Source organism: Carassius carassius, chromosome 4, assembly GCF_963082965.1.
Source record: "Carassius carassius chromosome 4, fCarCar2.1, whole genome shotgun sequence".
Lineage (NCBI taxonomy): Eukaryota > Metazoa > Chordata > Actinopteri > Cypriniformes > Cyprinidae > Carassius > Carassius carassius.
In genome coordinates, this window is record NC_081758.1 from 41,223,041 (window position 1) to 41,238,439 (window position 15,399).

General features: G+C 34.9%; 2 protein-coding genes across 4 annotated transcripts in view; one reads left to right on the plus strand and one right to left on the minus strand.

The window, feature by feature from the left end:
* The window catches only part of LOC132131692 (target of rapamycin complex 2 subunit MAPKAP1-like), a 35,681-nt gene extending 30,610 nt beyond the window's left edge, over nucleotides 1–5,071 (minus strand). For both annotated transcript variants that reach the window (XM_059543769.1, XM_059543760.1), the window contains exons 1-2: nucleotides 4,887–5,071; nucleotides 2,382–2,806 (exon numbers count right to left, since the gene is read on the minus strand). In XM_059543769.1, the coding sequence (XP_059399752.1) occupies nucleotides 2,382–2,655 (274 nt within the window). In that variant the 5' untranslated portion in view covers nucleotides 2,656–2,806; nucleotides 4,887–5,071. The remainder of the gene's footprint in view (nucleotides 1–2,381; nucleotides 2,807–4,886) is intronic.
* A 676-nt stretch (nucleotides 5,072–5,747) lies between these two features.
* Nucleotides 5,748–15,399, plus strand: part of LOC132140054 (pre-B-cell leukemia transcription factor 3-like) — a 61,602-nt gene continuing 51,950 nt past the window's right edge. Inside the window, exons 1-3 of one of the 2 annotated variants that reach the window (XM_059548837.1) lie at nucleotides 5,748–6,067; nucleotides 6,218–6,455; nucleotides 7,704–7,777. In XM_059548837.1, the coding sequence (XP_059404820.1) occupies nucleotides 6,280–6,455; nucleotides 7,704–7,777 (250 nt within the window). In that variant the 5' untranslated portion in view covers nucleotides 5,748–6,067; nucleotides 6,218–6,279. Of the gene's footprint in view, nucleotides 6,456–7,703; nucleotides 7,778–15,399 lie in introns of both variants that reach the window. The other variant, XM_059548838.1, reaches the window with a different exon arrangement.

A 15,399-nucleotide genomic window follows, 5' to 3' on the forward strand; every position in this document is an offset into this window, starting at 1 on the left:
TAATATGGACAGTCATGGAATTTGTCAAAGTTAGCATAAATTAATCAAATCTCCATATGGACCAGTATCTGTAAATGTTAAGCCGCAAAAGTTGTTTAAAATATGAACCCGTGTTCTGCGCGTCTCTGTGTGAATTAATGAATGGCAGAGACGTGCGGGTTTGTTTACTACATAGACTGAAGCGCATGACGCTTGCATTAATTTCAGCATCTGAGCTTCAGAGTTCTCTCTCCATCAAGCGATCTGAACTTTTCAGTTCATCTCAATGGACGCACAGCGCACCTGTATTTGATGCTCTGTAAACTCTTTGTGAAGGCGCACGAGTCACCGTCGCTTTACTGATAGCGCTGTTTCTCACACATGCAAAGAGAGAGAGCGAGAGTCTTACCACGCTGAATCGACACGCTATATGTAAACTATTCTTTGTTGTCTTCTCCTGTCAAAATAATGGAGTTCATTTAGAATTATTCAATTTCATTTTCGAACAAGCAGAAGACATACCGGTTTCTCCAGTAGTGGGCGGAGCTAATGCGCAAATGGCAATTTCATTGGCTGGCGCTGATCTCTTACCGTCCCTGTTTTGATTTCAGCAAATCAGTTTAACCGAACGCAGACAACGTGATTAATATTCAATTAGCCCAGCAGCTCATCAATTCATAGTGCATTGTATATACATTGGTATGATAGTAGAATTAGTAGTAGTATTATCTTTTAATAATAATTAATATGAATAATAATTAATATGATCTATTACTATTTTTTTTTACAGAAACCATCAATGACCAAAAATATTTTAAGCATCACCACCAGTCTTAAGTTCAGTTAAAATGACAAATATGCATTCACTAGGCCTAAAAGTTAATTTTTACATAAAGGCATTGTGCTAGAAATATTACTATTATTTAGTGATACTGCTACTACTGTTGAAATTTATTTTATAAAACTTTATTTTTTTAAAGAAATAAATCACAATATTTCTTCCATGTTTTAATTTTAATAGCAAATCCTCTTTATTTACCAAAAATAAAATGTGTTTAAATTTCATAAATTAAAAGACAAATTAAATTTGGGTGAAACTTGTTTACTGTTTTTCATAATTATATAACTTGTAAAAAATCTTTAAACACAATGGTAAATAAGTATAAAGAATGGCATTGGTTTTATTTTTAGTGCTAAAATTTTTTTTTTAATTAGCATATGTTTGTGTTTTGCTTTGGTACCGAAATTGGTACCGAGAACCGTGGATTTTCACTGGTAGCGGTACCGAATACTGAAATTTTGGTACCGTGACAACACTAATGTGAAACCAGGTCATAGTGTTTAAGTCCAGCCTAAGTTTCTGCTTCGCTTTGCTCCATGCTTTCAGCTTGTTTATAATAATCAGTAAGCAGCAGGGATGGGAATAAGGAAATGAAAGATTCTGGCTCTGATTCAGATTCCACTTAAAGATTCTGGCTCCTTAAGGATTGCATTAACAATCTTTCAGATTCTATGAAGGATCTCTATTTAGGAAGCATTTTTTTCAATTGCACTCAATTGCATTTATGGCCCTCAACAGCCCGTCATCAAATGAGTTCAGATATTCAGCAACAATAAAAATACACAATCTAAAATCTAATGCCAACAGTTTTAAAGTTAAAAACATCTTGATGGATTTGATTCTTACAAACACACAGCTTTCCACTTAACAAGACATTAACTGATGGACTGGAGTGCTGTGGATTATTGTGATGTTTTTATCAGCTGTTTGGACTCATTCTGACGGCACCCATTCACTGCAGAGCATCCATTGATGAGTAAGTGATGAAATGCTACATTTCTCATAAATCAATAAACTCATCTACGTTTTAAATGGCCTGAGTATAAGCAAGTTTTCTACTTCTTTTCATTTTTGGCTGAACTATTCCTTTAAGTTGGTCTGGGTGACACAAAACTAGAATTTCTAACTTCAGTACAATGCCTTGAATGATACAGATAATCAATACCATTTTTGATAACACACGGAAAAATGGACACAACATTAAGGGAATAAAATTGGGCGGTGATTAATTAATACTTAAGAGTTAAAAGTTAATCCTTAAACTTTTACTTTGGGTGAATAGCTACAGGGAAGCCTTCCAAGTTTCTGTGACAACAGGTTCACAACCGGTTCTCGTTACAAATCTAACCGAAAGCTGTAATCACACAAAAATGTTGGAAATTGCGCAAATGTAAAAATAAAGTGCAACTGGGAAATATTAGCTTTTCTCGTCTCATCTAATGATCTTAAAACCAAGGGTGAGAAGGTTTTGGGCGTTTCGTTTTTACCTGTACCAACTACATCAGTAAGCTGGATTCAGAGCCCCGAAAGAAGAGAGTCTGAGAGTCGGACAGCTACTTGCCTGTGTTGGAGCGCCGACGGATGCCAAAGTCCCAGCTGGAGGTGATGTCGACAGACTGAGAGAGATCGCAGGTCTGGCCGTCTCCTCCACTGCTGCTGTCTCCAAACGAACCCCCGGACGAGCCTCCACCAGCGGACACCGCAGACGAATGGCACTTCTCCAGATCCACGTCGTGGTCGATCAGGACCATCTCACACATCCCGGTGTCATCGCTGGTGACGTGCGACTGCCGTATGTGGGCCAGGATGATGGCAGGGTTGTCGAGAAAAGCCATTCTGAACACCTGGCCCTCGCCCCTCTGTCACTCTCCGGTTTTCCGTCCGGATTGGAGTTAGAGGCTGAAGATTTCCTCAGCAATGCAGCGTCTTCTTTTCCTTCTTTTTGGGGTTATTTTCTCCTCTCCATGGTGGGACATGGATGCCTGCCTGCAGGGTAACACAGACCAGATGATTAAGCATTAAGCTACAAATATCATACAGTGACTTGCATAATACATTAAAGGGTTAGTTCACCCAAAAATGAAAATTATGTCATTAATAACTCACCCACATGTTGTTCCAAACCTGTAAGACCCCTGATCATCTTCGGAACACAGTTTAAGATATTTTAGATTTAGTCCGGGAGCTCTCAGTCCCTCCATTGAAGCTGTGTTAACGGTCTACTGTCCATGTCCAGAAAGGTAAGAAAAACATCATCAAAGTAGTCCATGTGACATCAGAGGGTCAGTTAGAAATTGTTGAAGCATCAAAATACATTTTGTTCCAAAAATTATACTTTATTCAGCATTGTCTTCTCTTCCGGGTCCGTTGTGAGCACGTTCACGACGCTGCTGACGTGTTTTCTGGTGCGCCCAATAACAAAGATAACACGCCACTGCAGTGTTGTGAACACACTCACAACAGACCCGGAAGAGAAGACAATGCTGAATAAAGTATAATTTTTGGAACAAAATGTATTTACGATGCTTCAACAATTTCTAACTGACCCTCTGATGTCACATGGACTACTTTGATGATGTTTTTCTTACCTTTCTGGACATGGACAGTAGACCGTACACACAGCTTCAATGGAGGGACTGAGAGCTCTCGGACTAAATCTAAAATATCTTAAACTGTGTTCCGAAGATAAACGGGGGTCTCACGGGTTTGGAACAACATGAGGGTGAGTTATTAATGACATAATTTTGGGTGAACTAACCCTTTAAGTTTATAAAGCCTAATGTATCATTCTTGATATGCAAATTTCTACATGATTAAAACTTTGCTGAAAATTCTGCTGTTCACAACCTACTGACAGTCGTCTGATTGATAATTAAAAATGTTTAGTAAATCAGAGGTCTTTTAACATAATTGTAAAAACATCCACCATCTCGTTCTTAACTTTTTTTTATGATGTGAAATCTTTACTAAGCGATATAAAGTGACAGATTATATTTATTTATACATTTAGCAGACACTTATCCAAAGCGACCATATGGAAGCAATCAAAAACAACAAAAGAGTAATGATATATAAGTGCTATAACAAGTCTCTGTTAGCTTAAACGCAGAAAACGTACCAAGGGCTTTTAAATAATATAATAAATATAAAGAAAACAGATGGAATAGAAAAAGAACAGAGCAAGCTAGTGTCAGAGGTCTTTTTTAATAATTTTAAAATAAATTAAAAGAAAAAATGTATACATATTTGATGTCAGTAGTCTCTTATACTACTATATAAGATCTCACTAATTTACATTACAAATGATCCGAATTACATTTTTAGGCCAACATTGCAAATTGCATGTTTCTGTTTAGTAAACTGTGCAAAAAAAAGTTCAATAAATTGATCCATTAAAAGAAAAGAAAAAAGGATTTGTCCAACTATTACTTCATATTTAAGGCTTTAGAGGGAAATATATTTAGAGAAGTGTAGAAATTAAAACAAATATGTCCTATCCACAGAGCTTCTTACAAAAAGTCAAACTGAAATCATTCATTTAATAAGTTTAGGACGATACACACAGGTTTAATGCATCAACCAGTATTCAAGGCTCTATTATTGTTCTTATGAGGATGTTGATGATAGCAACACACAGTAAAGCAAACACACACACAGTTAGTTAGTTACTAACCGTTAACTAGCTGTTAACTAGCTGTCATGATCGCTCCTGTCACATGAAAGCCAACCAACAGCCTTCCTACCCACCACAGGACATAAGCAAGGACACCCATACCTTATTGTTACACCACACAATAACAAAATAAACAAAATAACAAATAATGCTAAATGCTAATTAGCCAGAAAACTATCAATTTCTGATCATTAAACACATTAACTGTGTTCGTTATGAGGGCGAGCTGGTCACAAATGTACTCTCGTTGCTGTCTAATGTGAATAACATGACATTTTACTGATATTTTTGGAAAGTAAAAGCGTAGTAAGAGCTGAGTGGACGCGCTGGTCGTGCCCCGCTACAGCTCGTGCTAATCTGCTAGATGAGCCTCAAACATCCGCGCATTATTACCTTCATTCGTGCCTATAACAGCGGCTCAAACCATCACAGACGGGACACACCGTCCGAGCGAGGCACTGACTGGACTTTCTCATCTCATACTTGTGGAGATATCGTCCCAAAAACAGAATAAACGTGTCTGTTTACTCTGTTGTTGTTCCTGTGTTGGTGGTTCAGTAGGCTACTTCCTGCGGGTTTACCCCTCATACCGGAAGTAGACCACAATGGGAAACACCCTCTAGACTAGAACAAGGGATGGACAAGACGCGCAGCCAATCACAGATAGATTGTTAACAATTGATAAAATAGATAGACAAACAGAGAGATTTTATTTTATTTTATTTTATTATTTTTTATTGTGTTATTTTAAATATTGTTTTAATTTAATGCGATTTGATATATATATATATATATATATGCGTCACCTGAAAAAAAAAAATTCTCTCTCTCTTTCTCTCTCTCTCTCTCTCTCTCTCTCTATATATATATATATAGAGAGAGAGAGAGAGAGAGAGAGAGAGAGAGAAAGAGAGAGAGAATTTTTTTTTTTCAGGTGACGCATATATATATATACATATATATATATAGAGAGAGAGAGAGAGAGAGAGAGAGAGAGAGAGAGAGAGAGAGAGAGAGACAGAGAGAGAGAGAGAGAATTTTGTTTGTTTTTTTAGGTGACGCACGAAGAAGCCTCGTGTTAATAAATTGCTATTGATACATTGGATAAGCGTGGACGGCAATGCAATGTAATTTTAAAACTTTGCCTGAGCATCGTCCAGACTCTTTGGACATATATGTATGAGCACAGATGCACATTTGCAGACCCCGGGTGGGCGGAGCGACTGTCTGCACACTGTTGTGCAACACTGGGTACATCATCAGGAGGAGCTGCTGCGCTCGAGACGCACACGGGAATCCACACGGATATTCTCACAACCCATTACATCTGCTGTAGATCATCCAGAAGAGCGGGGTGTGCGTTTAACAACCTGTCTGTTATTCCACAGCTCAACAACAGGAAGAAAGAACACTGGAAAGCCAATGATTTAAAGCAGCTTATATGCATCCCATTTTTATAACTAATTGATTTTCTATTCAAGGATGGAAATTAAATAGAGGGGGGGTTTCTGAAGTTTTGCGGAAGCTGCCACTGGATTGCATGAGATAACATTTTGAAAAAACATTGCAACGAGGTAAACGATGAACAGTAAATTTTTGTATTCATATTTGCACTAGACTGTTTCTGATACTGGAAATCAGTGGATCTTTTTATTAAAGCACTTTTTTGTTTCCGCGCACTCGGGACCCTTACGCATCCGTCATTTCCATTGCACTGATTCAAGACGGCATCGAAATCTCTCTTGTGTGGATTTGAAAAAAAGTCAGGAGCTCTTTGAGGCGAAGGATGGATGAGCAGAGTCATCTGATGCAGACCCTGGTCGGTGTGACCCTCACCGGGCACCCGGTGGCTTTACCGGTGCCTCATGACGGAACCGACGCGAGAAACAAGCAGGACATCGGAGACATTCTGCATCAGATCATGACCATCACCGACCAGAGCCTGGACGAGGCTCAGGCAAAGTTAGTTTTACAATGACTCTTTACATTGCTGTCCATGCTAGTGCAATTTATTGATTACAATAAGGTGTATTTACAAGCAGCTCACAAGCACGACACACTTTTTACTCTGGCGAATATTTATCCGTGCGGTATTAAACGTACATTTGTACAGTCTTGACAAAAAAAAGCACTTGCACAGTTGCTGTCAAGGAAAAACAGAGATAAAAGCAGGGCATGATGTCACAATGTGACTTTAAACAGGCAATTGTAGGCTTTTCAAGGAAATGTGAACAGTAACACAATTTTATATATATATATATATATATATATATATATATATATATATATATATATATATATATATATATATATATATCGGTTAACTGTAAAAGGTAATATGCAAAAATATAAATATAAATTATATAAATTATTTATTGTAATAATAAAATAGTATTGCAAAATATTTTAAAAATAAATAAAAAATCATTTAAATAAATAGAACAACAAAACTACAAAAATGTGAAATGTAACATGCAAGCATATTTGAAAAAAGATAATAATATAATATTAAATGTTACAAGCATGTTAAAAAATACAAATTAAAATATATTTAAAATATTTTATAATAAACCAAACAACAGAGAACACATGAAACAGTGAATGCTTTATGAATTATTAAAATTATATATATATATATATATATATATATATATATATATATATATATATATATATATATATATATATATATATATAGTCAGTGTTTATTTAAAACAACAAAAATGTATTTGCATTATTTTTGCATTATTAATTCAGTTATGTGATGTGTGTTGTCCAAACAAGTTGGTGTTTAATTATTATTAACAATTGTAGAAAATATTTATACTAAAGTGGTAGTCTGCAACAAATGACACTATATAATAGTGTCATTTGTTGCAGACTACCACTTTAGTATAAATCAAGACACTATGCACCATAATACATTTACCACACTGGTGTTGTTTTAATCATAACACTATGGTTTTATGTAAACGTATGCCATTAACACATTAAAAGAAAAGTACTCTATAAAAGCACATGAAACATAATAATGTAAGTTTCCTAACGAGAAACACTGGTTGAACTTGCATGGTGCTGTGAGGTGCAATCAAGTGGAATCAAGGTGATGAATTTAGTTGCACAGCAGAGGAACTCTGAATGCAAAACACTGTGTTAATGATATTTATGAATGATCAGTTATTCTGTATCCTTCCTGTTTTTTCTTGAAAGAAAGCACGGGCTGAACTGTCACAGAATGAAAGCGGCTCTGTTCAGCGTGCTCTGTGAAATCAAAGAGAAAACAGGTAAGTGCTCCTTTATGCCCCACACAATACACTGCCATAATACACCTGCACGGATGATGCTCTTCAATACAGACCGCTGTTACATTCACAAAAGCCACCAGCAGTCCTGCAGAAGCTCACTTTTATTACAGACAATAGTGTGTTTTACACTGACAGATGCTTCCTTACCAAAGTGTGAATGAGCTGTTTGTGGTCTTTTCTGATGACGTATTTTGATATCTTGAGTACTTTTCAGCAAATATGCAGTTTAATTAACAGAGCACTCCATACAATGTTCAGCTACTTATTGATGTAAGCATAGCAGAGACACAGAAGATCAGAAATGTGCATCTTAGTAGATGCTTTCGACATCAGCGTTGACTTGAATATACAAGGTATTTCACAATTTTTAGGCCAACATGCTATCATGAGAGATTATGACTATTATGATTATGACAGAGATATGTTTATATTAAATGAAAAATCACCTGATTTTAGAGAGACAAGTCAGGTATTTTGGTCCAGTTTGTATTTTTGGGAAGTTGTAAATGTTTGTAGATGGCCCTCACTGACTTGAGTTTAAAATAGAAAGAGTTTCTCATTTCTCAACATGCTTTGTTGTGTTTCTAAAAGAAGAAGATGAAATTCAGTTTACAGCATGCATTTTCTGTAAATTGAATTAACAATGTATTTTTATGCCTGGAAAGAGGAAAACATATATTTGCATACATTGTGCTGTAATAATTTTTGCTGATTTGCAACTGAATCTCCAGTTGATTAATTGTGCAACTTGCAGTAGGTGCAATCTCAATTCACACCCATTCCTATTTATAAATGCTATATATTTAAAAAAAATAACATCTTTATCTTAAACTTATTTGTTTAGAAATGAATTCAGTCAAATGAATAAATACATGTAAAAACTTGACAATAAAATGTACGCTTTAGTAATCTCAAAATCATGCAAAAACTATTTTATGTAGGTCTGCAATACTAACTTAAAATATGCTAAATATTTAAAATTTTAATTATTTGAATGAATTTTAAAATTATAGATTTTTTTAGGCTGAAAAAAAGTAAATTACATCTTTTGTACATTTTATTTAGTAGCCTAATGATCATGTTTGTAAATCTGAAAGAAATATTTTTGTTCAGAATCACTATTACTATTATTTTTTCTAGGAATGCTCGGCTAGATAATATTTAATTGGCTTGATATTGCTTTCTAATTAAATTATTGCTTTGCATGTAATCAAATGTCTTGAAAAGTTGTGGAAAATCATTGGCTCTGTGGAGCAATCAGGTGTGTAAATGTAGTATAAAACATTGCATTACATCTCTAGTGCCAGTGCAGTAAACATTCATGTAGTGAGTAACTCCACTTTTTAACTCAGCAAGCTGAATACATTCACAAACACAATTTTCGCAGTGCATGCATATTTGTAAATATGCGTCTCTCATTCTGCAAAATCAATTGTCAGCTTTAAGTACAGGAAAGCAATTGCATTTGATTCAATAGGTTGATTTACAGACGTGCTTTATATTAAGTAAGCACTTCTGAAGTCTACTGGGGGCATTTTAGAATTTGACGCAATCTTAAAAAAGCTAATGAGTGAAATCAATCAGCCTGAATATTATATATCTATTTGGGCAATAAAATTTAATTAGAAGAGACTATAAAATATAGCAGAAGTTAAATAAATATCAACATAAATATTGATGCTGTTATGTTAGCAAGATCATATTCATGCAGAAAGTGGTTTTATAATAATTGTTCAAGGTTTATGAACACTAAAGCAGGAGTTGCAACAAGAACTCTGCATTTTCTGAAAGGAAAAGTGAAGAAAATGAAAATATTTTCACTCTAAGGCCATTCAATATTTATATAAATGTATATATAAACAGATTTGGAGAAATATATCATTGCATCACTTGCTCACCAATGGATCCTCTGCAGTGAATGGGTGCCGTCAGAATGAGAGTCCAAACAGTTGATAAAAACTTTACAATAATCCACACCACTCCATCAGTTAATATCTTGAGATACTGTTGTAACCATTTTAATATTTATAATATACTGCAATAAAGAAGTGTTTCAAGGTATTAGAAAACCACAAACATATCTAAAAAGTGACCTATGTATGAATGCAGACATGCATCTGAAATATCAGTCTGTTTAGGCTTATAATACGCATTCCCTGTTTATTCCCTGTGTTTTTCACTATAGCAGCAAGTTGTGCAATTAACTAGGCTGCACAGTGGTTAAGCTGCACTTGACTGTGGTGGGTGGATCATTACACTCTCTCTGCCCAGGCGGCTTGTGTTCAGCTTGCTTACCCTGTAGGCTGTGGAGGACTGTCAGAGACAGGCAGCATGGATCAGTGGCCTGGAAAATGGACATGAGAATGGAGCATAATTGATTTAAATCCCCGGCGTTCCTTCTCTGCTTATGTACTTCTATTTTGGAGTAGAGCTAAAAGCACAATGTACATTTCTTGAGCAAATGTTTACTGCACTTGGTGAGTACTGGAGCCAAAAGCATTCTGAGTGTGCACGTTGTCTTTTATGAAGAAAAATAGCAAAAAACTTTACAAGCAAAACAAAAAGAAATGCATTAGTTAAAAAAAAGCGGTCTAGTGCTAAAAATGAAGACAAAAAGGATTGTGCAACTTATGAAGCATTAGCCCAGCTAACAATAATAAGAACATTATGCTGATGTTCATGTTAAGTTAAGAATGTTATGTTATGTGTCTGAATGTTAGGGAAATATTAAGGGAACATTCCATTTTATCATTTCGCAAACGTTAAAATACTTTTAAATGTTCTTTGAAGCATATAAAATAGGGATGTTTTCTAAGTGCTCTATAAACGTTCCAAATGTCCAGTTTTTAAATGTGAAAAAAAATTATATGTATATATATATATTATTATTATTATTATTATTTGAACATTAGGCAATAGGTTAAAGGGAAATTTCTCTAAAAAAAATTGTTTTCGTCATTTACTTACCCTCAAGTTGTTTCAAACCTGTATGAGGTGCTCTTTATCTGCTGAACACAAATATAACATTCTGAAGAATGTGTGTAATTGAGCAGTTGCCGGTAGCCATTGACTTCAATTGTATGAAAAAAAATACTATGAAAGTCAATGGCTACCGTCAACCGTTCGGTTTGGTTACCCATACCAGTTTAGAACAACTCGAGGGTGAGAAAATGAATGACAGAATCTGAATTTTCGGGTGAACTATCTCTTTAAGGGAATGTTCCATTTTATAATTTGGCAAACATTATGAGAAAGTTATTTTTACATTTTCTCTGAACTATCTGAAGCAAGTAAAGTAAGTATTAATGTTTAAAAATAGTTCAACGAACGTCCAACTAATATCTTTTAAAAAAAATGTATGAATGATGAATTGAGAACATTATTAAAGACCAGATAATTTTGAACGTACAATCTATTAACATTACTGGAAGAATGTTTGTTAATAACTTTCAGAGAACCTTGCCAGAATGTTCTGAGAACATTTTCATAGTTGATGCAATGTAACTTTTGGAGAACTGATTTCATACAATCACTTAAAATCACCAAAGCACCATCATTTAAAAGTCCTTCAGCAAAAATGATGAAGTCTGTTTTCAAGATGATCTGAAAGACACTGATTTTGTTCTGTCAGCACAACCTCACACTCTCGACAGGTAAACTAAATTAAGCTAAAATATCACTGCATCACTTTTCATTTCATTGGGTTTTTTGATTTGACATTTCCCCTGTGACATGAATGTGATATGAGTGCCATTTGTGATCTGCAGTAATCCATAACTTTTCCACATGGGATAAAAATCTGAGAGGGAAGGGTCATATATTTTATACACACAGAGAAAATATCAAATGAGTCGGGCAGCTGACTTTCACACAAGGCCGTTTCCTCTTTTTATCATATACATCAGGAAGTTGTGTTTGCATTTTTTCAATGCAAAAAATGCAAGTGTGATCTCCATTTATTTTCCCAGGTGCAAAACAGTAATTCTGTAAAGAAATTCCTTCATTTTGTTTGAATTAAATCTTTGGCCATTCTTTATGACTTAAAACTTTTTTTATTGAAAAAGGTAGTGCTATTATATTTGGCTACTCTTCCATTTTTCTAAAGAGAAAACTGTGAATATTTGTAAAGCTAGATATGAATAATTCTTGCAAAATGAAACTTTAAAATGATTTTTTTTTTATGTCCTTGAATAAATGGCCTTGATCACAGATTTCAGTAAAAGTAATGACGTGGATTTATGATAAGCATAACTTTTCTTACTTTTTTTGAGGAAAAGAGGATAAGCTAGCAGTCACTTCATTGATAAAACCAGTTCTGAATTGTACCATTCCTGTTTCTGTATTAAAATTAATTTTACTACTAAAATTTTTTTTTTTTTCAAATGCTTGATGTGATGATCGCAGTATTGGAGACAATGATTTATTATAAAAAAATCCAGTTTGTAGGAAAAGTGCAAAGTATATATTTTAACACTTTTTGATATATTTCTAATAAGTATATTGTTCACCCCTTTGCTAAAATGACTGTCTTTGACTTTGCTTAATGAGATGATGACATAAAACAACTTCATACAGATTATATATGCAATCATTTGTACAGTCAGCTTGGTGACGCCCTCCAAAGACGTCTCAGCAATGATTGACAGGCAGAGAACCGCCTCCATGCATTCTGATTGGCTAACAGAGCCGTGTCGAAGAACTGACTTCCCGCAATGCATATTTCAGTGATATCTAACAGGTAGAGATATTTTGTGTGCTAGCCCTAAAATAAATAAATAAATAAATAACAAAAGCACATAAGAAAATTACTGAAACTTAAAAAAAAATTGAATAAAAGCTGAATTATAAATACTATAATAGTATGTAAAAGATAGATAGATAGATAGATAGATAGATAGATAGATAGATAGATAGATAGATAGATAGATAGATAGATAGATAGATAGATAGATAGATAGATAGATAGATAGATAGATAGATAGATAGATAGATAGACATTTCAGAGCAGAAAGTGTGTTGCAAAAAGACTGCAGTGAAATGAAAATTTAATCAGCATTTTCTTTGCCTTAAGAAGTCAAGGAACCCTCATTTGCTGCTGAGGAGAAGAAACTGATATTTTATTCATATCCATTTTGGAGGTTGGTATGTACTTCATTTTTCTGAGATGAAAAAATAAGGCAACAAATGGAAGCTTAAAACTTGCTTCAACGCACAACGGCCTAAAACCTCATATGTTCTGCGATGCAATATGTGCTTGTTCTTGTAATCTCATTAGTATTCATAGGAATTCATAATCATTCTAGCACACATATTGCATACATTTGGATAGACAGCAGCATACAATATCACCATGATGACAGCATCTATATATAAATGGACAACTTTAGAGACAGTTCACATATCCTTCAAGATTTACTAAATATTAAATTGCAATATATATGCAATAAAATAAGGTAAATGCAGTAACTGTTATGTAATTAGTTTAAAACATTTAATTAAACATGTGTTATAGATGCAATAACATTCAATTAATTTTGCATATAACATATGCAATATACAATGTTTCACCATCACTCTGGCACTATTTTACTTATGTTTATACTGTTTATGAATATGATTGAGATCACCCTGCTTTGTTAAAAGGAGGAGCTCATAAATGCTTTGCACTGGGCTTGATTTTCCCACAGTGCACTTCTTCTTTTCCCTTGTGTTTTATCATCGCAGCTCTTTAGCAGGTTTGGTTTATGACTGTCTGTCAGTCAAGTCAATAGAGTCTCCTGGGAATCTCACGGTTTGAGTTGATTAGATAAAGTTTAAGGGCTTTTAACTGGTGCTAAAAAGTGATAACACACACTATAGGGCTGCAACCAGTGCTTATATTGATAAATTGACTAATCTGAAGAATATTCGACTATTTGAGTAATTTGTTTTCACAATGATTAATCATCATAACTCATAACTCACATGTCAGGCTATGTTATTATGACTTATGGGTTTTTAAATGACTCTTCAAAAAAGATATTTGTTGACAGTTTATTATTGGGAAAGAACAGCTTTAAATGTCAGAATCAAAACTGATCACATTTACTTTCTTAATATACATCCCTGTTTTTTTTGGTTATTTTTTGAAGAATATTCATCTTCATAACATAGTAACTTTTGTCAGCTCTATTTAGTGTTTCTAAAATCTTGTTATTACTTAAGGCAAGACACAGGTGAATAGGGTAAAAAGTTTACTAATAGATAACCATACTTTTTTCCAGTCTGAAACAAGACAGTCAAAATAGCCTAGTGCATGGAAAAAAATGCCTTGGTTTTGCCTGTAGTGTCTTGACTTAACACATAATTGCAACAAGTGAGACTTGAAAACCAGACAAGGACACGAGACAGCGTGCTATTACACGGCTGTGGTGTCATCAAAGCAGCATGTGAAGGAGTCTCGCGCTCCTGCCAGAGAAAAAAAAAATCAATAGTGCAATCCTTTCCCCGTCCTCGCTGGCGGTAATTGAAATAGAAAATCAAATGAGCGGTGAGCAGATAATTGTTTTATCAATATCCTCCGTGGGTCAGTGGCGCATGATAACCACAGAGCGCTGGATATGACGAGGACCAAATGTGAAATTGAACAGCTCGGCTCTCGTTTATCAGACCTGACAACTCGGAGTAACCGACTCTCGGTACGGTGCAGCTGCTCCTGTCTGCTCAGACTCCTGCTTACAAATCTTAACGTGATAAAGAGTGTGCTGTTATCAGCGCTGTCATTGGACCAATAAGATTTGAATGTATTCTTGCTCTAATATGTCCTATAGTTGTACTGTAATGTGATAGATTACAGTAATCAATGGACACTTGCTTAAAGGACGATTGTATTGTACTGTACATTAGAGAAAGTCAGAGGACATTTGGATCACACAACTGACCTCTACTCAGCTAACAACAATACCATTAAGATATGCAAGCGCTGTTTGTTTTCTGAATGTTCAAAAGTATTTTTAGGGCTCGAGCACTGCAGTGCGAGGACCCTATTGGAATTGCTCCGTTTCTTCTTCTTCTTCTTCTTCTTCTTCTTCTTCTTCTTCTTCTTCTTCTTCTTCTTCTTCTTCTCCGAAATGAATCGCATTTTTGAAGGCCTAAACATGCTCCAAAACTCATGAAACTTTGCACACGCATAAGGACTTGCGAAAATTTACATCTGATATATGTTCCAGAAGTGGGTGTGGCAAAATGGCTCGACGGATGTTTCAACGGAGTGCGCCTTGAGCTACGTTTCACGTACATGCATGAAAATCGTTACACACATGTAGAGCACCATTATCTACAAAAAAGTCTCTTGGTACAAAATCCAAAACCCAACAGGGAGTAAGTTATTTTCAATTTCCTTTACAATTTTTGTGCAGTTTTTGCTATTTCCATGCCTCTTACTTTGACAAACTCCGGCTACAGTTTTAATCGGATTGTCTTCAAATTTAGTGAGGGTCATCATAAGACCTTTGTGATGTTAAATTGCGAAGGTTTTGACTTTTCGTCAAGGGTTGTGTCCATGGCGGCCTGACAAATTTTGATGTTTCGCCATGAAACAGGAAGTTGCTGTAACTCAGGCA